The following is a 24,425-nucleotide window of genomic DNA, read 5'->3' on the forward strand; positions in this document are numbered from 1 at the left end:
TCAAAAAGACAATGTTCAATTTATGGGGGAATGGGAGGCGTGGATGAAATATTGTGAATATGAACTAGGACTGGGGAAAATGGAAGAATACCTTTTAATCTGATCTAGATGACATTGTTAACATAAAGAAACGTAATTAATTAATTATATTGATAGTATAATGTGATTGAAACCTAATTGAGATATGAGAATAATTAAGATCAGACCATATCACGATGGGATAGAATACTTTATTAAGAGGCGGACGGAAGTGATGGGGAAGTCAATAAATTTTCCTTTATTTTTTATTTTTATTTAGCACTTAAACAATTATAACAACATTACCTATGATTTAGTTTTTAATACTACGTATATTGTTGTTTGTTAACATGGAAAATTTATATTATAAAAACCAATAAAAAAAATTCAAAAAAAAAAAAAGTTAGGACATTTTGGAGGACATTGATTCATAGGGTTGCCATGAGTCGGAAGCAACTTGTCGGCACTTAACACACACACAAATCCCACTGAATTTAATGGTAAGTAAGTACACACACACTGGTTTTGTAGCCTTAAAACTGAACATTTTCCTTTAAGGTGGTTTTGGGGCATATATTCCGGTAGCAGCTGCACATTTGTCTTAAGGAGATAAATTTACCTTGTGGAACAAAGGTGCATACCACTCAAATGTTCTAGCTATAAAAGTGCTAATTGCCTCAATATATTCTCATACCAATACAGAACAAAGTACAGATGACATTTAAACTGTGTATGGAAAGTGAGTTTCAGAAACATGGTGTCTGCATGATCAGCACATGCAAGTGTCACTACAGGAGGTATTTACCTCGGTGTAGGGTTGCCTGGAGACCTTCCAGCATTACGACTATCTCCAGCAGATCTCCTGGAGACAATGTCTGCTTTGAAGTGTAGAGTCTATGGCAGGGGTCCCTAACCCTTTTCAGCCTGTGGGCACCATTAGAATTCTGACACAATGTGGTGGGTGCAGCCACAAAATGGCTGCTGCAGGAGGCAGAGCCAGCCATAAAATAGCTACCACAGCTTACCTGCAATCACATAATGAAGCTCCTTGTGCTGTGGTGGCAGCTTCTGCTAAAGCAACATTTAAAAAAAAATCTGCACAGCCAATCAAATCTCCAATGGCTAATAAGAAGCCTTGCTGGGCAGAAGTCCTACCTGGCCCCACCCACTTTCTAAAATAACTTGGCAAGCACCAGGAAAGGTGTTGGGCACCATGACACCCATGGGCACCTTGTTGGGGACAGCTGGTCATTGGCATTATGCACTGCTGAGCTCCCTCCCCACACCCCTCTTCCCAGGCTCCACCCCCAAAATCTCCAGGAATTTCCCAACCGAGAGTTGGCAGCCCTATGTTTTGCCATGAGAGCATATAAGACCGTACATAGGGATGTTGTTCTCTTCCTGGGCCTAGGTAGCCAAGACCTTCAACCAGTGGGGAGGACAGTTGACTTATAGGACCAGGTATTGAAACAGAGCTAGAGGTCCAGTAACTTTATTGTTTTACAACTGGCTTCTTTCTGTGGGCGTTTTGCACTGTGTGTATATAGCATGCCTATTGTGTTGGTTTTTTCTCCATTTTCTCAATTGTTCTCTCTTTTTTTGAGACAATTATTACAGTATTTAGTTAATTAATCTGGTTTCCCCCCCATGTTTACTCTTGTAGGGTTGCCAGATCCCCCCTGGCCACCGGCAGGGGATGGAGGGGTAGGGTTGCCAGATCCAGGTTGGGAAACTCCTGGAGATTTGGGGATGGAGCCTGGGGAGAACAGGGACCTCAGTGGGGTACAATGCCATAGAGTCCACCCTCCAAAGCATCCATTTTTTCCAAGGGAATTGTAGTCTGGAGATGAGTAATTCCAGGGGATCCCTACCACTCCACCTGGGTTCTTTCTGCCCTGTATTCAGCATACTCTGAATAAAGAGGGGTGCTGCCTGGGGGGCTAGGAGGCTGCTCTGGACCCTCTCCAGTGAGGACCTTGAACCAGAGTGGTGGAACAATAGCCAAGGTCTTTGCCAGCTCTGGGGTTGTGTGTGCAGCAGGAGGGGTTCTTAGAAGGGAGACTCCCCGACTACAACGAACCCTGCATGACCATACTCCTTGCTATGCCACCCCTGTAGTTGTAATTATTGACAAATTAATCAGGTTAAACGTTTATCATCACTATCCATATGTTGGAAATGTCATTTGCTGAAGTTCAGCTTATCATACAGGTACTAAAGTAGGCAGGTAACAGCGACAGAACTAAAAATATATTTGCACTAACCATCATTCATCACACAATGGTGTGATGACTTTTGTGAAAAACTGTGCCTATTGGATTTTGTCACAGAACCACGTAACATTATTTGGAGCAACATGCAGAAAGGAAAATGGATATGTAAGCAAAAACATATTTGTAATCATCCAAAATATAAGATGCTGGATCCCAGAACAGCTGCGTCTTCAAAAACAACATCCCTGACTGATAACCATTCTCCTTAGCAATCTTTTTTTTTTGAACTTCCCTGGTCATTCTGTCAGAGACTTCAGAGTTACCATCCTCAACCACCTGTAGTCAGGCAAGCATATAGATTGCCAGGTGGCAGAAGGATAAAATATTGGAAATTTGACGGTATTAATTGAGGCCTATACAGGGATTACTGTTTGCCGCATTAGCAAGAATGATAAGTCTATGCGCACCCTTGACAGCTTCGTGTGCCTTCCCTTTGGTGTTCATGCAAAACGATTGCACTAGTAGCTCACAGTTCAACAGACACCTGGTGAAGCAGGTGATAGTCTACGGAAGCGTATGCTCCATAAGTAAACAGTTTAGAAAGGCGCTACCAGATTTTATCTTTTCTGTTTCCGCCTTTCAGTATTTAGTTTCCTTATGTAACCTTTTACAGAGCTTCGCTCCAGTGCCACACTAAACGGATGAACACATTATATTAAAAAAAACCCCACTAGTCTGCCTTGTTCATGGCTACAACTGGAGGGAGGAAGTAGTACTTGCCACAAAATATAGGCGCGGGGAAAAGAACTGAGCTTCCCCTCAGGGCCCCCCGCCCCCTTTAATGCCCTTTCTCCCTAGCGAAGTTTGGAGGGGAAAGAAGAGTTGCTTTTTATATTGCCGACTTTCTCTACCACTGAAGGAGACTCAAACCAGCTTACAATCACCTTCCCCTCCCCACAACAGACACCCTGTGAGGTGGGTGGGGCTGAGAGAGCTCTAAGAGAACTGTGACTAGCCCAAGGTCACCCAGCTGTGCCAAATGTAGAAGCTCACTGAATCTCTTTTCCTTTCCAAGGATTTTGAAATTCATAAGGAGACAGCTGTTAATTATACATGCTTAATGGTAATTTTTTTTTTGAAATTTCAGTGACAACTTAATTTTCAAGATTAGCCCCTGGCCAGTCCTAACTTAACCAAAGAAGAAGAGTTGGTTTTTATATGTTGACTTTCTCTACCACTTAAGGGAGAATCAAACCAGCTCACAGTCACCTTCCCTTCTCTACAACAGATACCCTGTGAGGTAGGTGGGGCTGAGAGAGCTCTAACAGAACTGCAACTTGCCCAAGGTCACCCTGCTGGGTTAATGTGCAGGAGTGGGGAAACAAACCCAGTTCACCAGATCAGCCTCATAAGAACATAAGAAAGGCCCTGCTGGATGAGACCAAGGCCCATCAAGTCCAGCAGGCTGTTCACACAGTGGGCAACCAGGTGCCTCTAGGAAGCCACAAACAAGACGACTGCAGCAGCACCATCCTGCCTGTGTTCCACCGCACCCAAAATTATAGGCATGCTCCTCTGATACTAGAGAGAGTAGGTATGCAGCATGACTAGTATCCATTCTGACTAATAGCCATGAATACCCCTCTCCTTCATGAATATGTCCACTCCCCTCTTAAAGCCCTCCAAGCTGGCAGCCATCACCACATCCTGGGGCAGGGATTCAAGATGAGATTCAATGCAAGTGTAAAGTGATGCATATTGGGGCAAAAAATCCCAACTTCACATATACACTGATGGGAGCTGTGCTGGCAGCGACAGACCAAGAAAGGGATCTTGGGGTGGTCGTGGATAGCTCAACGAAGATGTCAACCCAGTGTGCGGCTGCTGTACAAAAAGGCCTCCGCCGCTAACGTGAAGGAGAGGGGAATCAAACCCTGCTCTCCAGATCAGAGTCCTCTGCTCCAAACCACCGCGCTCAACCACTACACCACGTGGGCTGCCCCCCATCTGTTATAAAAAATAAAAAATCAAGACCCGCCCCATTCCCCACTTGGGGATGTAAACGGGGAGGCGGGCGCATGAACCCCAAGAGAGAGAAAAGAAGCAGCTGCCCCAAATTTGTTTAGGCCAGGGTTCTGCAAAATGTGGCTCCTGAGCCGCATGCGGCTCTTTGGCCCGTTGAGTGCGGCTCTCCGAACTTGGTTTGGAGCCCCTGCTCTCGCGCTCGCTCGCACCGGCAGCCGGGCTGCGGAGCCGGCACTCCTGAGAGAGAGAGCAGGCAAGCGGGCGTGCTATCTCTCCCCCCCTCCCCTGCCGTGGAGAATGGCCAGGTCCCCCTTTCCCTCACCCTCAATGGTTGAAAGGCTAAAGCCTCCCCTCTAGCCCTGCGATTGCTGGGCAGGTGGCTCGGTGGTTCCTGCCCCCCCCCCCGCCTATCAGCTGTTGGGCAGGGGGGGGGGCTTCCTTGGGTAGACCTGGCCTCCGGCTGAGTCCCATTGGGAGGCCACGTCTACCCACTGGCTTTCTTGGCGGTAGACCTGGACTCCAAGGAGGGGAAAGTCCCCCTTCAGAGGCCAGGTCTACCCATTGGCTTCTATAGGCCTCCGGAGGCCAGGTCTACTGCCAAAAAAGCCAATGGGTAGACCTGGCCTCCCAATGGGACTCGGCAGAAGGCCAGGTCTGCCAATAGGCTTTTATGGCGGTAGACCAGGCCTCCAGACGAGGACTTCGGACGGGGAGGGGGCAATGGCAGGGACTCCCGATTTAATCTTTATCAATAAATAAGATCACTATTAAGTATGATATCGAGTTTTATTCAGTGTACCTATAGTTTAATTAGGACGTAAAACTTTAATTAAAGTTTATTAAGTTCATAAACAGGGTACCTACGTACATCGTTTAAGTGTAAGAAAGCTGGCTCCCAAAAGAAATCGCAATCGTTGTACTGTTGCTATTTGGCTCTTTGGGCGCATGAGTTGGCCGACCCCTGCCCAGGCGCCTGCGCCCCCGTCTCCGTCCTCGGAGCACGACAGCTCCGGGCTTTCCTTCCCAAGAACGTTCCTTCCCACGCGGCGGACCCCCCTCCGCCGTTACGCCGCAGCTGTTGGGCGGAGCCGCCGGAGCCCTGGCGGCGCCGCTGGGTGGGTGGCCCTCGCGCGCCGGGGGTGAGCCGGAGGCGCCGGCATGGGAGGGAGGCGCCGCTAGCTGCGCTCTGCCGGGAGGTTGAGAGGCGCGCGCCGCCGCCGCCACCACCACCACACACATGGCTTCCACCACCGGCCCGCTGAAGAGAGCGACCCGGGAGGTTTTGGCCGTGCTGCGGAACCGAACTGGCTTCCGAGGCATTCATCGTCTCAGGTACAGGGTGATTCCCAGTGGGTCGCCGTGTGAGTCTGTCTGCAGTAGTAGGAAAGAGCCAGAGTCCCGGAGCGCCTTAAAGACTAACACAACTATTTTCTGGCAGGGGATGAGCTTTCGTGAGCCACAGCTCACTTCTTCAGAGAAAAGGGCAAGAGTCCAGTAGCACCTTAAAGACTAACACAACTATTTTCTGGCAGGGTGTAGGAGCTTTCGTGAGCCACAGCTCACTTCTTCAGATATCTGAGTAGTCGAAAAGAGCAAGAGTCCCGGAGCGCCTTAAAGACTAACAAAACTATTTTATGGCAGGGTGTGAGCTTTCGTGAGCCACAGCTCACTTCTTCAGATATCTGAAGAAGTGAGCTGTGGCTCACGAAAGCTCTTCAGATATTTGAAGAAGTGAGCTGTGGCTCACGAAAGCTCATACACCCTGCCAGAAAATATTTGTGTCAGTCTTTAAGGTGCTCCTGGACTCTTGCTCTTTTCGACTACTCAGGTACAGGGGCAAGGGATGGAGGAGGACGGGCTTTTTATGGGGGGGGGAGTAAAACGGGGGTGGGGGTGGCACATAACGCAGGGAAGCAAGGGGTCTGGAGAAAAGAGGATAACGGGAAGAGTGCGAGGAAGGGGGCAGGCGGAGGGAGGGATCCCGATTACGTTGAAGTTTTCTATGGGTGGGGGGGGGTGTCTCGGGAAAAGTTTTCTCGAGACATTAAGGGGTTAAAAACAACCGACGGATGAATCGATGCCCGGTCAGGATCGGCGTTGCAATCGAGGGGGTGGGCGGACAGGGGGGCTTGGAGGGAGACCTGCTGGAGGAGATGGGATGCAGGTATTTGGAGGGCAGAGGAGAAGGGAGGTCAGGGGCAGCGGTGCCCTTGGGAAGGGGAGGGGATTGTTATGTCTGCACGCATGTTTGGAGATGGGGGGGGGCACATGCCAAATGATTGCGACGACAGGCTGCTGTAGCAGAGAGAGCCCAGAGGAGAGTAGGAGGTGAGTGGAAGAATGTCGGCCTTCCTCAGAAACAGGATTCCCTTTTGTGTGTTCTGGTGCTCTGAGTGGAGGATCTTTCTTCCCTGAGAGCATCTGCACAAGTCTGGCATTCCCTCCCCAACGTCTACTTTCTATGGGGACAGTGGCCGGAGCGCAGAGTTGAAGCAACTGACCTTGAGTCGACAAGTAGAAAGAGAGCACTGAAGCCGGCCCGATGAAGCCCGTACCTTATGTTTTAATGTCATGATTACCTCTGGATCTGCTTTTTAAACAACACACTTTTGATTACTTCTAAACTGGTTTTTCTCAGTACAAAGCACCAGCTGCAGTCGAGGGGCTCTAGTATTTGCAGGCTCCCTTGCTCTTTGCTACCCTGGTTGAAAACTGAGATTGCGGCTTGTTGGAAAGGGGCCCTTACCTTGTAGGCAGGACCCTGTACTTTTCTTGGCACATTTACTGATATCAGAGATGATTTTGGCAAACATGTGAAAGGGAGCGCATGTGCGGCTGGGTCAGCAGTTTCATCAGGAAATGAACTGTTCTGTCCGTGCTTAAAAGTTGTCTGTACTTTTGCACACTTAGCCAGTAGGAAACTAGCAATTTGGCTGCTGTTGTTTTTAAATCTTGGGTAAGAAGATAATACACACTTTCTGTACAAAGTTAGAACTGGTTTGTCCTGTTGCAAAACTCTGTGCATCTAAGTGTTTTTTTCTTCTGTTTTTCTCAATTCACAGTAGATGGGGCTGTTAATAATGTGTGTCATACTTATAATTCAGTGGAACTTCTATGTTTTTTAATTTCTGGAATTGTAAACCTCCTTGAGCTTCAAGGGAAAGGTGGTGTAAAATATGTTAATCATTTTTATTTATTTTATTTATTTATGGTATTTATAGTCTGCCTTTCTCACTGAGTCTCAAGGTGGATTACATAGTATAAGCCAGTTCAATCAGTAGGATGAAGATAATTCTAATAAACAAAGTAATAGGACTTGGATTGCAGAAACGTGAAACAAGGCATAAATATTAAACATGAAACATTAAACAGTGCAGGAAATGATACTAGGTAAGTAGGAGTATAATGCAGTAAAAGCAAGATAAAAAATATACAGCAACAGATAATGCATTTATTTATTATTTTATTTAATACATTTTAATACTGCCTTTCTACCCATTTAGGGTCCCCAAGGTGGCCAACATGAAAACATTTGAACATTATAATCAGCATTTAAAATTATCAAATAATCAGTGGAAACACACTAACATCCAACCCCAAAACCAGGGAGGAGGGCCAATAACAGTTATTGGGAGGCATGCAAAATGAAAAAAAAAGTCTTCACCCCCTGGTGGGCAACACCAACAGATGGAAACAGATGAATCTCCCTGAGGAGGGAATTCCAAAGTTTTGGCGCCATGACCGAGAAAACCCTTTCTGGTATTGTTTCCTGTTTAGCCTTAGATGGGGAAGGCACCCAAAGCTGGGCCTCTGAAGATGACTGCAGTTGATGGGTAGGTTCATATGGGAAAAGGCAATCCTTATACTACATAGTAGTATAGTATAGGCAGCAGGAAAAGAGGAAGACCCAACAAGAGATGGATTGACTCAATAAAGGAAGCCACAGCCTTCAGTTTGCAAGATCTGAGCAAGGCTGTCAAAAATAGGACATTTTGGAGGACTTTCATTCATAGGGTCGCTGTGAGTCGGAAGCGACTTGACGGCACTTAACACACACACACAGTATAGTTCGCAGTCTTATTCTTTCTGTCTTCCTGAATCATTCTTTTATAATGCAACTCTATTCCTTTATAAGCCCTGAACAGGTTGGCCTAGGCTAGCCTGATCTTGTCAGATCTCAGAAGCTAAGCAGGGTTGGCCCAGGTTAGAACTGGGATGGAGACCTCCAAGGAATACCAGGGTCGTTATGCAGAGGAAGGCAATGACAAACCACCTCTATTAGTCTCTTGCCTTGAAAACCCCACTGGGTTGCCATAAGCCGCCTGTGACTTGATGGCACTTTATACACACACACATTCCTTTATAACAGGGTGGGGAACATCAGGCCCGGGGGCCGTTTAAGGCCCATGAAATCATTTGGTCTGGCCCTTTGTGGGTCCTGGCAGATCTCCAGAAGGATCTAAGACTGGTGATCTGCACCCTCCCGCGGACAGGAATAGCCTCTATTAAAGCCAGATGTGAGTTTGTTTTGCCAAGAAAAGGAACTCCCCCCCCCCTTGCAGAAGTGTAATTAGCTATGGAGCTGCTAGGACTGCCCAAGAAACTGTGTTAACCCTTTCCTACCCGGGCCATGGAGCTCAGCTAATTTTTAAGTTGATAATTTTGTATGGCCCGCGAATGATGTTATAAATATCCAAATGGCCCTTGGCGGAAAAAAGGTTCCCCACCCCTGCTTTATAAGAATGCCCTCCTGAACAGTTCTGTTTTACACAGTCTGCAGAAAGCTAAAAGTGTGAGAGCCTTCTTCACCTCCTCAGGCAGGCTGTTTCTGTATGGTGGGGGCTGCTACAGAGAATGCATGTGTACAGGCCGTTGTTGCTCTTGCCCATTTGCATGGCGGCACCAGTAGGCAGCCCTGTTCAGATGAGTGATGTTGTCACAGCAGTGCATGGGATCCCACAGATATAAGGATCCAAGGCCATGAAGGGCTTTGTATGTGATGCCCGGTACCTTGAATTGAACTCGGTAAATAATGAGCAGACAAAGGAGTGACTGCAGAGTGGGCATAGTATGCACACACCACCCAGTTCCTGATAATAACCAAACTGCAGCATTCTGCACTAACTGTAGTTTCCAAGTTGGTTTTGAGGGGAGACTTATGTAGATTGTATTACAGTAGTCTAGTCATAATGTTAGTATGGCGTGGATCTAGTGGCAAGATCAGCGGGGCCATGTTCCATGCTAAATACACTTGTTAATCGCTTTCTTCCCTTGTCACAAATTGAAGCCCTAGTATAGAATACCCCACCCCAACTACCGGTATGTCAAACATGTAATGGTAATTTCCAGTACACATTTTAATATCTATAATTTCTAATTTTTTTGTACCCTAGGAATTCCTTTTTGTTGGTAGGACAGGCATGTGAAAGTTTCCCTGTTGCTGCTGCTCCTGATACAGCACAGTGGCAATAGGGCTTCCACATGGCAGGTTTTCCTGCAGTTTCCCTGCCCCAGTCCCCCAACAATTTCTATTCCCTCTTCCCCAGAGCCCCTGGGTCAAGTTTTTTTTTTAAATCAGCAATTTATTATTGTTATACTGATATACTATTCTGTCAACAAATGTAAAGGGTTCTCTGAATTCCCAGCTTTCATTTCTTAAAAGTCTCTAGCCCTTTCCATTGAGCAGATATGCCTTTCCCTTTATATCTCCACAATGGAAAGAGCTATGGACTTTTTTACAAATGAAAGCTGGGAAATCACAATGTTTTACACATATTGTTATAACAGTGTATCGATATAATGCTGATTTTTTAAAAAAAGCTCCCAGTGGTAAGAGGTGGATATGGCCACTGCAGGAACAGGATCAGATTTTACGGTGATCTTCCCCAAAACTTCTCAGCAAAGCAGGTTTGAGAAAGGCTGGAGAAAAGCCAGGGAAACCCTGGGATGTGCATGAATGCACCATGATGCTGTGGGGAAGCTGGAAAAAAAGCTCCTGCTGGCACCACCAACACTGCCAGTGGTTTACCGCCATTATCTTCTCTTCCTCTGACAGGAAGGATTGAAGAGAACACCGCCTGTGTCCCCATTCCCTTCGGAATGTATATGAGTGTTTGAGGCCATTTATACACACCTATTTCTTTTTTTTCCTATCTGAATCTATGCATATTTCTAAATAAACAAGTTCTAGCAAATTCAGTGGGACTTAATTGTGAATAAATTCCTACTGAATTTGGGCGTTTTCCCAAATAAGCATGCATGGGCTCAGTTGAAAGCAATCCTAATTAGAGTTACACTCTTCTATGTCAGTGGGCTTAGAAGGGTGCACTGAAAGAGACAAAAAATAACTGGAATATGGGGAAAGAGAGAGAGAAGTTGGTAGAGATGTGATATACAAAGAGGGGAAGTAATCAGAAAGCAGTTAGATGTACCTATTGATATTGAGTAATTATTACTGTGTTCTAAATGATAGATCAATGTAGCAAAACGGTTCCTGTAGGCCCCTCATTCTACCATGGAAGATGTGAAATTTATTCTTCTGGCCTGGGTGTCAAGCTGCTAGACCTCAATGAGGAGTTCTCCTGGGGCCCCAGGAAAGGGTGTTTGTTTTTCTGGCTATCTCCATCAATATATGAATTGATATCCTAAGCGGACTGACAGCTAGATAAAAAAGTATTCTGCAGCCCTTTGCCTACCTGTGCAGGTAGGTTTAGGTTAACCTCTGCACAATCAAATGGTGAAAGTGCAACATTTACCTTGCCATACTGTACATTTTTATCCAGATACCAGGGTGAAGTGTCATTTTATCATCAGCAGGAGAAGCAAACATGTTTAATATTGCACGTCAGCAATGACCACCTCACTCCCTTGTCACAAAATTGCCGCAGCTTTGACTCCGTATTCCCCATCTTTCTCTTTCTTCCTTGATATGAGAAGCCCCCCACATACACACACTTCTATGATTTCTCAGAATGTGCAAAACAGAAATGTTCAGGAAGGCATTTTAATGAAGAAATTAGAACTGTTATATAATGAAACAGCTCAGAAGGTCACTTTTACAAGGGAAGGGGCTGTAGTCTATTTCAGTGTTTGTTATATATATCACCTTCCTTTTACTGCATTGTTTTCTGCTTTCTGTATTATGGCACAGGCGTGCCTTTGACAGTTCCCTGTTTGCATTGTTCTTCAGTTCTGTAATCCTAGTCCTACTTCATTGTTTGTTGGAGGTCTTTTCTGTCTGACTGAATCGTTTTTATGCTTCGTAATCTGCTTGGAGCCCCAGTGAGAAAAGTGGCTATAAATGAAATATATGTATTTATTTCATTTATAGCCCTTCATTCTCATTGGGACTCGTCTGATTACAAAATATTAAAACAATTGATCCCAGTAGCAGTTAGTGCTCAGTTTGTGGGATTCAGATGATTATAGCCACGAGCCGTGTGTATATTTTGTCAGCATCATGCTGTGGTATTTTAAGTGCTTTTTTTCTAAATAAAAGCAAGTGTAGGCAAAAGGAGATAAAGACTATATTGAAGCAGAGCCGCAGTATTGGGAGGAAGGGTATAACTTCCCTTCCACTGTTCCCCACCACTCCAGCTGTTTTAAGCCCCTGTAGGGGGGGGAAATAGAGACAATACAGCCAGGTACTTGTCATTTGCCATACTGGGGCTTAAAACAGGCCCAAGGGGGCATTTTCATTTGGGGAAATGATACAGGAAGAGTTAGGACCCAAGACCAGAGCTGATTTATACTGAGGCTCCACACAGCTGCTTCTTACAGTCATGTAATATGGTAATTTGTACAGTGACAGAATTTATGATTTAGAGGCCTCTATATACCTATTAGTGACACGCGGCCCCCATCTGCAGATATCTAAATCCATGGTTCAGGGCAAGACCAACACTAAACAGATTTTCTTGCAAACTTGGGGGAGCCCCCCAGGTTTGAAGAATAATCTTAAATTTAAAAAAAAGATATACTGGGGGGTTTAAATTCTCCCCCAAAAGGCTGGCCCCGGAGGTGGGTGGAGGGGCCTGGAGCTGCACCAAACTTGGTGACTGGGGGGGAGGGGAAGATGGGATTTCCCCCCCCCCATGAGTCTCAGGGGGCCATCACTCGTTCCTTATATTTGTTAAAGAATTGGTAGTTTGAGGACTTGCCCTAATGCCACATTGATCTTAGTTCTAGAATATGGAATAGACACTGCAGTCCAAGATGTTTTAGTTACTGTTCATACCAAAACTGTGTTTGTTCATTCCTCATTCAGTTATTCTTTGTCTGTGGACCCAGATGTACTGCAGTTTGGGCCTCAGGTTTGGAGAGGATAAAGATTTGGAAGCTTAAATTCCTTTGCTAATTCTGATTTAATAGAATCATAATAGAACCTTTTGATAGAGAGCATGCTATTTTTGATTAACATGCAAATAGTAGTGTGACCAGATGTAAAGAACAGGCTCCTGCTCCTTGAATGAAGAAGAAATCTGAGCAGCTAACACTTTTTTCACTTATTAAAATATCTTCATTGGCATAAAAAGTTACACACGCCCTGTCCTGCTTTGCACCTTGTTATCCTGTAAGCACATGCAGAATAGCAGGATCAGACTTGCTGATACACATCTCACCAGGAAGAGCAGCTATTTTCACTTAGTAATATATTTCTCTTCACCCAGCTTTCATCTAATCGTTTTCACTGCAAGTATCTGGTCATATGCCAAGTCCAAGTTTTGCCAGTTACTAGTTGCTGATTCAGATCTTGTTGCCCATGGAAACTGGAGAATAGGCTTCTCTGAATGTAGGAGATTCTGAAATTCTTGCATAGTCAGTGACGCCAGAACATTTGTGATTGCTGAGCTGGGCACCTGAACAGGACAGTTTCTCTGAATTAGTATTTCATAGCAGTAGTGCCTTTATTTACCTGATTTCTCCCTTTCATCTGTGTCTCTGTAAGCCTCTGCTCGCAAAATAAAGCTGGTAGTTAGAACTCTTGGCTGTTCCTAATTCTGCTAATGCCAAGAACAGAAGGTACTGAAGAGTAGCATTTACAGAGGCAAAAAAAGTGTCAAACAACCATTGATCTTTAACAAAACTGTATTTTTAAAAATAATGCTCCTGGATCGAGCACATTATTAGCAAGATAAATAGGTTGCTAAAATAGTTCAGAGTGCTTTTTATTGGATGCATTCACTTCATCCTACCTAGACTAACTGCACAGTCATCTAGGGCAGTCCCATGGAGAGCATACTACAGTAGTCAGCCCTTGAACACATAGATTTGCTACAATAATATGCTCTTCATGGGACTGCTCTAGAAGACTGTGAAGAAACTGCATTAAGTGTGGAATGCTGCATGCTTCCTTTGGGTGGGTATAGATGGATAACAAATGCAGCCAGTTTATCATTGTTTTCCAGGCTCAATTCAAGGTGCTCCTTTTGACATGTAAAGCCTTTCATGATCTAGGGTCAACATAGCTTAAACAGCATATCTCCTCAAATAAACCTGTTTGTCTTCTGACATCTAACTTTGTGGGCCGTACCCCAGCTTCCCTCAGTTTGGGACTTCAGAGCTTCTGTAGCAAGAAGTAGGGCTTTCTTTTTGGTTGTCGCTAATGTAACAGAACTTTCAGCATTAGCTGGAATGAAGGGTAGGAATCATGGATTGTAATCTCTAGATTGTTTCACAGACTACTCAAAAGTGCTTTTTGAAGAATGTTTTGCCTTCTTCTGGTTCACGATTGCATCACTGGAGCATGTATTGGGGAGCTGCTGAAAAGTAGTTAAAAGACTTGCATGTTCATGACATATGAATACATAGATAAAATCAGAGAAGTTTACCAAACTCTTGCTTCAGACTCATACTTGATTATATGTATGTTACCAGTGGTGGCTGGTGACCAGTGGGTTTAGTGTGAAGGGCAGGAAACGGTGGGTGGAGCCAGAGCAAACCAACTCTGATTTTATCCCCATCCTTGTTCCTTGCAACTCTTAGAACCGTCAAAGTAATCACTTTCTTAACATCTAAATGAATTTAAGGAAAGTTCAGTACCTTGGTTCACTAGACTTGTGTATTGTCATGTGCTTGATTCTATTAAGGGGAAAACACTGCGGCCTCCACCACCCTTTCAAACCACCTCTATCCATACCCAGTCCTCCAACGATCTACTAATTCCACCTAGTTAGGCTTCTCCCTCAATTTTGTACTTAATTTATTTTCTACACATAACAGTAATAAGCTTTGTTAATAAAAAACTGCACACTATGATTCTGTGCATGCTTATTTGAGAACAAAGCCTGCCGGACAGTTTACTTCCAAGTAAATAAGCACATGACTGGCTTGAAAAGTCAAAGAAAGGCTGGGGGGATAGTGCAATCCTATGCAGAGTTACTCCAGCCTAAGACCATTAAATTAAGTGGATTTAGAATGGAGCAACTCTGCATAGGAACACACTGTACAGTTCTTAAAAACTTCTGGCAATGTCCCAACCAAAAAATAAGCTTTCTAAAAATCTTTGCAAATTACTTGTTTAAAGAAGCCTGCTAAACTGTTACTACTACTGTACCATAAATGCGCATTGTGCTTTGCAACGTAAACATCAGCAAAAAAAAACCCTACACAAAAACTTAGGCTCTGCCCCAAGAAGCTTACAATATAAATTTAGCCAATGAGAAAGAGAGCAGAGAAGGCTGGAATGAATGCCCAAAGCAGCACTTAAAATCTGAGCAACAACATAAACCTATGCTAGATTAGAAACTCTAGGTTTGCTGGACACTTGGCTCATTTTCATGGGCTTTTTGAACTGCAACTTAACCGTTACCAAATATTGCATTACAATAAAGCACCTCTGACACATCTTCAGAAATATGAGGTGTAGAATAGAAGGAAAAATCATGCATGGAAAATAATTCAGATTTTACTGTGTGCATGAGAGAAATTTAAAATATTGTATTTTTAAAAAGTATTCAACAACAAAAAAACATATTTTATTAATATTATTAATACCAGCCAATGTAACACAGCATAGTATGCAAGCTTTCAAGCTCTTCAGAGTTCTTTATCAGGCTGGTTGTTAAAAAGCAAATAGAAAGGGGGGAAGAGAAAAAGTATATCAGGCAATCCAGCGAGGGATTGGAGAGATTTGTAGTGCAATCATAAGCATGTTGTTGAGCTCAATGGGACTTATTAGTGAGTGTATTTAGGATTGCAGCCTATGTGTGTGACATCTGGAGGGAAGCTAATTATATAGTGGGAGTAGGGTTGCCACCTCTGGGTTGGGAAATACCTGGACGTGGGGGGGGGGCTGAGCCTGAGAAGGGCAGGGTTTGGGGAGGGAAGGGGCTTCAGTGAGGTATAATGCCATAGAGTTCACCTTCCAAAGCAGCCATTTTCTCCAGGTGACCTTATCTCTGTCACCTGGAGACCAGTTGTAATAGCAGGAGATCTCCAGCCACCAGCTGGAGGTTGGCAGCCCTAAGGGGGAGGCACACACATCCTTGATTACAGCGGAAAAACTGAGCAAAAAACACTCCCCTCATATCCTTCCTGACTAGGATCTGGGAAATCCAGGTTTGAATCCCCACTCATGCCATGGAAGCTTGCTGGGTGACCTTGGGCCAGTCACGCACTCTCAGTCTAACCTACCTCATAGGGTTGTTGTGAGGATAAAATGGAGGAGAGCAGAATGATGTAAGCCACTTTGGGTCCCCATTAGGGTGAAAGGCGGAATATAAATAAATAAATAAAAGGCGAATAAGTAATTATCCTCATGGATCTCTTTTTTTAACACACACAAGCCTGCATTAGATCACAGATCAATTCTCTGTCCCTCCAACTATACCATAAAAATCACATCACACCTTCTAGCTAGGTTCCTTTGCCCTTTTTCTCCCTCATCAGGTCAGAAAACAATCAGCTGCACAGTTAAAAGAAAAGAAAAAGCCTCCCCCCCCTCCGTGTGTGTGCGTGCGCAGCTGATTTATGGCGACCCCATAGAGTTTTCAAGGCAAGAGAAGTTCAGAGGTGGTTTCCCATATCCTGCCTCTTAGGGTTGCCACGTCCCTCTTCGCCACCATTGGAAGTTTTGGGGGCAGAGCCTGAAGAGGGTGGGGTTTGGGGAGGGGAGGGACTTCAATGCCATAGAGGCCAATTGCCAAAGTGGCCATTTCCTCCAGGGGAACTGATCTCTGTTGGCCAGAGATCAGCTGTAATAGCAGGAGACCTCCAGCTACTACCTGGAGGTTGGCAACCCTACTGCCTCTGCATAGGCTGAGAGAGTTCGGAGAGGACTGCGACTGGCCCAAGGTCACCCAGCAGGCTTCATGTGGAGGAGTGGGGGATCAAACCCAGTTCTCCAGTTTAGAGCCTGCCGCTCTTAACCACCCTGGCTCTCTACCCTCCCACCCTTACCAGACTATAACTAGGCAACAGGTAGCACAGCAGCCGTGCTCGAACAAAAATACATCTACTGTCTTAGCCTTCAGGTACCTCCCACTGCTACATTTGGATACAGGGCATTGGGTTCTGTCGCCCCTTGCGAGTCTATCAAGGGTCAGTTATTTCCCTAAGAATCCACTGACCAAGCCTGTTAATCTTTCCTTATTTTAATATGCCCTGCCTCTCACTGCATTTTTCCATGGGTGGCCATGGGTTGTGCCCTGGAAAAGAGCCTGTAACTATATGAAGGATGGGGGAGAAAGCCCTCTAGCTATGAGCACCGAAAAGAACTTGCTTGAGTTTACAGCCTGCAACCCTGGTGGTGGAAAGTCCTGTCCAACCACCACCAACCTATGGTGACCCCATAGAGTTTTCAAGGCAAGATTTGTTCAGTCTAAAAGCAGCAATAATGTTAAGGGAGGGGGGAGGTACAAAACAGCCTTTCTACCTTGTGGTAACTGGATTGGTAATTTTGGTACGCTTTACCTAGGTCAGGGGGTCCCCATCCTTTTTTGTAATTCTGACACACGGTGGCAGGTGCAACCACAAAATGACCACTGCATGAGGTGGCACCAACCATAAAACATCAGGAAGTCATGCATAACAGTAACGAATGGTTCTAAAATATTTTCTGAAATACACACAGCTTATCTTCAGTTACACAGTGAAGATCCTTGTGCTGTGGTGGTAGCAGCTGCTGTTGCCGCCAAAGCAACATTTTAAAAAACGTGTACAGCCAGATCTCCAATGGCCAGTCAGAAGCCCTGCCGGCCAAAAGCCCCACTTGGCCCTGCCTTCTTTTTAAAAAATGGTTGGTGGGTGCCAGGAAAGGTGTCAGCAGGGACCTCTAATCTAGGTCATGAGGTGGTTGGGAAATTCCCAGGGCAGCGGCTTTTAGGACTTGTCCTAGTCGCACAATGATGCAACAGGTTCTTATGTCTACCCTTGCCAAAGTTTAGGAGAACATTGCCTGGAAACCCAAACGCATAGATTTCTCTCCCTGCAATCTTCTTCTTTTTAAATCTTCCCTGGTTTATTTACCTAGCCGGTCCAGAAGTTTCCAAATAGTAAAAGTTGATCTTGTTTAACATTGGCCTGCTGGTTTATACCTTTCTGTTTGTTCCAAACCCCTCCCAATCGCGTTCATTGTACCATAGTGCCATGATTGGGGCCATGGTCTGGAAAGTAATAAATGGCAACTGCACAAACAGGAGGATAGGAAGTGGGAGACTGTGCCCTTCTTTACTGCCTAACTTTCTCCTGAAAACAGTTCCACTGTGACAGGAGCAGTTTCTGCCCTCAGTCTGTAAAGCGGTGGAAGACAGTGCAGCTGCCTTGTTTAATACTAACATACTTTTTTTTCCTGTCCAGGGTTGAATTCGCAAACTATCTTTTACTATTTGCAGCCAAAGTCAATTTGTGGACTTTTGCTGATAAGCTAATGTCATCACTATGCTTTCCTCTGACCTCCAGACCAGTGCAGAATTATTTTTAACATGCTTCTAAACTAATGTGTGTTCTTTGCTGTGCTTAAAAAAAAAAACTACTAAAGGCCAGGTGACCCATCTGAAATACAGGGGCACAGCTGGCTTGCAGGGGCGCCTTACTATCCATGGTCTCCCCGTCCCCACACTATTTGCTCTTTCTTTCCTCCTGGCAATCCTCATATTCTCTCCCCTTTCCTGCCTCATTCTTTCCTTCTCAGCCATTCAACAACCTACATTTTATCTGTCTCCCATCTTCAGCTACATTTATTATTTATTTACTTCAGTTAAGACACAGAGAAAAAGAGAGACATTATTTTATTAGCCAGGGGAAATGGATGCACAAGATTTTAGGTCCAGAACCTAGGCTTTTGATAAATTCCCTTTTTCAGCATTGCCTTGTGGTATCAAAAACATCCTTCGTAGGGAGGAACTTGCAAAATGGAGCACCTACTATACGTCTTCTACATTCAGCTCAAACCAGGTGCTGAAACACATATTTATCTTGGATACAGCAGGGGCTCCTGCCGACACTTTTTCTGGTCCCTGTTTAGGAAGTGGGCGGTGGTTTGGAGCAGTGGACTCCGATCTGGAGAACTGGGTTTGATTCCCCACTCCTCCTCATGAGCAGTTGTTGTGAGGATCAAAAGGAGGAGAGTAGAATCATGTAAGCTGCTGTGGCTCCCACTGTGGAAAAAGGTGGGTTAGTTTTCCTTTTGGTGCTAATTGTTGGTTATGTCCAGACAAGGAGGTAAGAGAAGCTATGCTTTGGTTATAATACAGTTTTTAACCCCCTGTGTACTTAGTCCTCCCAGAATTCTTTTAGTTTATGTCTCACATGTGGCCCCTCGTAGCCTAGAAGAGAAGATGCCGCTGTTATCTGGGGAGATAGGAGTCTGGTTGATTCCAGCACAAGCTTTTGTGAGTCAGAGCTCACTTCGTTGGACACGCTGTTGTCTGGCGTACAGCATGGTTTTGTGAAACCATGCAGGAAAAAAAATAAATGTCAGATCAAGGATCACAACCAAACAAAGTGAAGGCGTTGCTATTCTCTTACCAACATGGGTACGATTGTTTTTATTCCTAATTATAATTAGGCTTCCTACCTCTTCCAGAGGGGTTAATTATATTTGCTAATTATTTCAAATATATGAATTATCTATTTCTGAGACTGAGCTAATATGTTTATCTTGTGATTTTGTCATTCACCATACAATACATACTGTATATTTAATCTCTGGGGATTCATAGAACATAATATACAAATGGAGTGCATTTACAATGAAAATAAATAATTTCCTTCAAGTAGATAATATAGCGGTGAAACTATTATATCAAAGTTCTGTTGATAATAAATTGCTGGAAATCACATATGAATATGGCTGAGGAAACTATCATTTCCTTTAGTCATTAAAAAAAAAATCCATTACAGGTATTTGAAATATAGTAGGTTATATCCAACCAGTCCCAAAATTCAGTGATGCAGATTTCTCTTGTATTCTCGTTCCCTCAGCCCTCTGTTTTCAGCACTGTCACCCCCAAAATGATGATGAGATCCACATGGGCAAAGATCTGTAAAGGTTGGGAGTGACACAGTGAGGAAAGGAATCAGGTCCAACAAGGAGTAGAGGGAGGAATGGCGATTTTGTCCAGTTGTTCCCCACTGCAGACTTCCAACCTGCACGACTTTTTGTCCATATGGTTCTCACAGTTCCAGGAATAATTTTTCTGGAGGTCAAAAGGGTCTATTGGGGAAAGAGGAAAAATTCATTCCACCAGCATCTTCCATCCGCTAGCAGTTAGCTAGCTGCAAGCCCATGCACAAATCTTAATTTAGGCCAACAATTGTGAGGTCATAGATATTCTGGACAAAAGGATAAAGGTTCAATAAGATAGTTACAATAATACAACTTTGGATCCAGGTACTACCACACTGTCAGCTTCCTAAAGTAAGAACCAAAGTGTTCCATGAATGGTTGTAAATAGGGAAATAGTCCTGCAAAATATTAATACAAATATGAAATAGCACTATAAAACAGCAGTCATTGTAGGAGTTGTGCTATTCAAGTTAAGTTAATTTGCTGCACACTCCATTCTCTTTAAACAAGGACAAAATCCATGTAATGCTTAGGACCAACCAAAAGCAATAATGCATGCAAGCTTTTAAGTTCACTAGAAATATTCATCAGGCTGGAGGTTGCAAAAATAAATAAGGGGAATGTCAGATGTCTCAGGTCTTATCACCTCTGAAATATCCTGTGTAAAATGTATTTATTGTTAAACAGAATTATTAAAATGTAGTTATTTATTTATTCAAAACATTTCTGTGCTTTTGTATCTCCTTGGACTCAATGCGGCAAACAGTGTAGCAACCAAGTTCCAAGGAGATAAAGGGTAGTCCAATTAAAACAGATTAAAATACACAGTTCACCAATTTAAAGCATTCAGATTTAAAACACAGAACAGTGCTGAGCAGGCATGTAGCTTTAATTGGTGTTTGGGCCAGTTTGCACTACTTGTATTCTGAGAGCAAGATGTAAATAATAATAATAGTGGTGTCCTCTCATGGGAAAGACAAAGGCTAGGAACTGTCCAAACGTCTCTCCAGCGTCAGACAAAATGCATTGTTCCTCCATTCTCATTTTTGCAACGTGCATAAAGTTTACAGCAGCAAATATTACACTAAATTGTTAAAGGTACATTGGATGGTGTGACCATAATAAGTAGGTTGTTGTCATATTTGTGATTATTTGGATTGGTAACCTCGATCATTATTTGGTTAGAACAAAGACCATCCTCCTCGCTCTCTATCTTCTTCCAGTTATGAACAAATTTGCCTCCCATAATTTCTGATTTTCGCCTGTTTTCTTACAGTGCTCTGCAGATTAAAGCACCCCCTACCGCACCAACAGCAAACAAAAGCTCTGTCCAAGGGTTGACAGACATTCCACTTATTTCCAAAACTGTGGATCAGTGCCTGGAGGAGATAACCCACCGTTATCCTGAGCGAGAAGCTTTGGTGTTTCTTAAAGATGGGGTTCGGAAGACTTTTGCCCAGTTTAGACAAGATGTAAGTGAATGATTCACTTCTTACTCAATCCAAACTGCAAACTTTCCCCTACTGACAATTTGCCATACAATCAAATCATAATGTATCAATAAAACATTAAAAAACCAGTTTTGAAAGTTACTGGGGTCAAGAAGGATGGCTGTCTACTAACCACTTCGAGGCAGCCTTTCCTCAGCAAGTGACCTCTGTACCCAGCTGATCTGAATAACTTTTGGGCGGGCATCAAAGTTGCCATTTTGGATTTAAATGAATGAGAGAGTGTTGGCTGGACTGCACCAGATGCTCTTTGATGAAGCTGAGTATATCCATTTCATTCAGGTTTTCAGCTGGGTTTTGGCACAGCTTTGGTTGTCCCAGTGTATGAACTATATCAAGAGAGGAGCAGAAATGTGACCCTGTTCAGTCTCCTTTATTTATTTACTTCACTTGTACTCTGTCTTTCTTACAGAGATACAAGACAGATTATAAAAATCGAAAACCAACTACACAGTAAAAGCAATAAATAAAATGATCTAGGAATTAAAACCACAGCAATATTCCCTTTCTAAAAATGCCCTCCTGAACAGTTCGGCATATTCTATAGAAGTGATAGTAGTGTGTGAGCCTTCCTGATCCTGTCAAGCAGGCCATTACACCATGTGGCAGCTTTCAAGAGCATTGTATACTTCTGAAACGTCTTGCTGAATTGGAGAGGATGGGTATTGCTTTCCAGTGGATCTAGGACCTAGGGATGTAGGTTACAGAAGGTAGTTTGGAAGGATTTCTGCTCCTTTTCATAGGAGATATGCTGTGTGATTCTTCAAGAGTAAACATTCCTTTTGATATCAATGTAAAGCTTCTAGGGTGGGTCACTTGGAGTTAGGTAATTTAGTGGAATCATTATGCAAATAACATCCAGTTCTATTTCTCCTCTCCATTTTTTTCTTGCTGGGACAGTGCTGACGCTAAATCTGCGTGTGAATTCTGTAACCGTCTGGGTGAGGATAAATAAACTTAAGCTCAGTCCAGACAAAACAGCAGTGATGATCATGGGGTACTTAGAAGCAGAAAGACTATCTTAGATGAGACCAGACTCTCCTTGAAAGATCAGATTCACAACGTGGAGTTGCTGCTCAGCTTAGCCTAGCTCTTAGATTCCCAGGTGTTGGCTGCAGCCCAGACAGACCTGAACTGGTCCTCTAGCTTTCCAGTCATCCATACCCTAGTAACAGTTGCAATGTGCTGTACATGGGGCTGCCCATAAAAACAGCTTAGAAATTACAACTTCTGTGGGCAGACTGATATTTAAATCTTCAAAATCATATGCTCACACACACCCCCCCAAATAACTGCACTATCTTCCTCTGTACCACTGGGCCCATTCTGTGATGAGCTATGAGGTTGGAAGGCAGGAACAATCCTGGGAAGTGTTAGATCTGCTCTGATAATTCAGACGGAGCAAGGAAATCTATTGATCAAGGTCCTGTAATTATTTATTTCTTGTTACTCCACTCTGTTCTGAAGGCTCATGATTAGATGCTGTAAAGGTGAAAGGAATCGCAAATGGTTTCAAAAGACATACATTGAGATATCAAAACTAAAAACGACGCAGCCCTGAACAGAACTTCATCTCTAAAATTAAAGGTGCAGGGGTTCAAACCCATCCGGAAGCTGTGATCTCTCTCCTTCAGCATCATCTTTATGTAGACCTGAACATTTAGTTCCATTTGCTGTATTCCTCTAAGCAGGAGAAATAAAAGGGCCGCACCAGTCACAGGAGATAAAAAAAAAAATAAGGCCAAGGCCGATGGTGCAAAATAGTTAAAAATATTTTTTATTATTCAGATAAAATTCCATACATGTTTCACCCAAGTTCACTTACTGTTCTTTGAAAAACCACTGCAAGACTAACAGATTCCCCTGAAGAAGCCTCTTGAGCAAAACACGTAGGAAATTTTATCTGAGTAATAAAATATATTTTTACCAATTTTGCACCATTGGCCTTGGCCTTATTTTTTAATCTCTGGTATTACTCTAACTAACTCAAGTTGCTGAGACTGCATTTCTTTCGTATACTCCAGGTACTGCAGGCAGCAGCAGGGCTTCTGGCTCTTGGCTTGAAAAAAGGCGACCGACTAGGAATGTGGGGTCCCAACAAATATGAATGGTCCCTAATGCAATTTGCCACAGCCCACGCAGGAATCATCCTGGTGAGTTCGTCTTTTTTATCCAAAGGCTCCCCACAGATGGGGAAAGGAGCCTGAATATATAAAGAATGTCGTGTGGCAGCTACTCGCATGTATATTGCCAATGTACCATATTTACTTGAAAGGAAGACAACTTTGAATGTAAGATGACCCCCCCTCCCCAATAAACAGAAGCCAATATGTAAAAGCTGATGATCTGAAATTTAAGATGTCCACCCAAAAGAGGGCAGCCACCCAGAAAATCTGAGGTGCCCCCCACCAGCCTCTGTCTTCCTCTTCAACCTCCACCCACCTGCCACTTCTGCCATCTCCTTCTGCTCACACATCGCACCCCTGAGAAAAGCAGTTCTTTTCACCCATTGCTAATGACTCGTGCCTGTTTCCCTAGCTTGGCACCATGTAAAGGTCTCTGTGGAAGCCTTTGCAGGGGCTCAATGCTTGTTGGGGTCACTGATGCTCCTGGTGCTGTCACTGGATGGGTTTGAGATGAAGTTGTTTTGATCTTCTTCTGTGCGTGTATGTCTGTAGCCCCTGAGAACCCTTCTTCTCATCTCTGCTTTGTGCAGCACAGGTCAGCTTTCTTCCCTCTTTCCATCTTCCTGACTTCCTTCTCATGTATCCAGAGCAACTGGGTTGCACAGGCCGCTTCCAGCCTCCTCCCCAGCTGACATAGAGGCCGGCCTCCCTCCGTGCTTTCCGATCGCTTGACCACAAAGCACAGAGTGAGAAAGTGCACCCGACAGTGCTTCCAACCTGCAGGATCCAGCTAATGAAAGGCGCACCCACTTGGATGAGCCCCCAGCAGATGAGCCCCCAGCCTGCAAGTGATAGAATGGGGGCAAATTTACATACTGGTAAATTTGCATGAGTTGAAGATGACCCCTGTAAATTCAAAAGAGTAAAAAAAGATTGTCTTCATTTCAAGTAAATACAATATTAAAGTGTTTGTGTTTTTATAGAAAGTAATTGTATAGAACGGAATGATTTAGCTTTTCTTTTCCTC

General features: G+C 44.0%; 1 protein-coding gene across 1 annotated transcript in view; it reads left to right on the forward strand.

Moving 5' to 3' along the window:
* The first annotated feature begins 5,493 nt into the window (after positions 1–5,493).
* Positions 5,494–24,425, forward strand: part of ACSF2 (acyl-CoA synthetase family member 2) — a 68,519-nt gene continuing 49,587 nt past the window's right edge. Inside the window, exons 1-3 of the mRNA XM_056862369.1 lie at positions 5,494–5,588; positions 21,041–21,236; positions 23,297–23,425. Coding sequence (XP_056718347.1) covers positions 5,494–5,588; positions 21,041–21,236; positions 23,297–23,425 — 420 coding nt within the window. The remainder of the gene's footprint in view (positions 5,589–21,040; positions 21,237–23,296; positions 23,426–24,425) is intronic.

This window comes from Euleptes europaea, chromosome 1, assembly GCF_029931775.1.
Source record: "Euleptes europaea isolate rEulEur1 chromosome 1, rEulEur1.hap1, whole genome shotgun sequence".
Lineage (NCBI taxonomy): Eukaryota > Metazoa > Chordata > Lepidosauria > Squamata > Sphaerodactylidae > Euleptes > Euleptes europaea.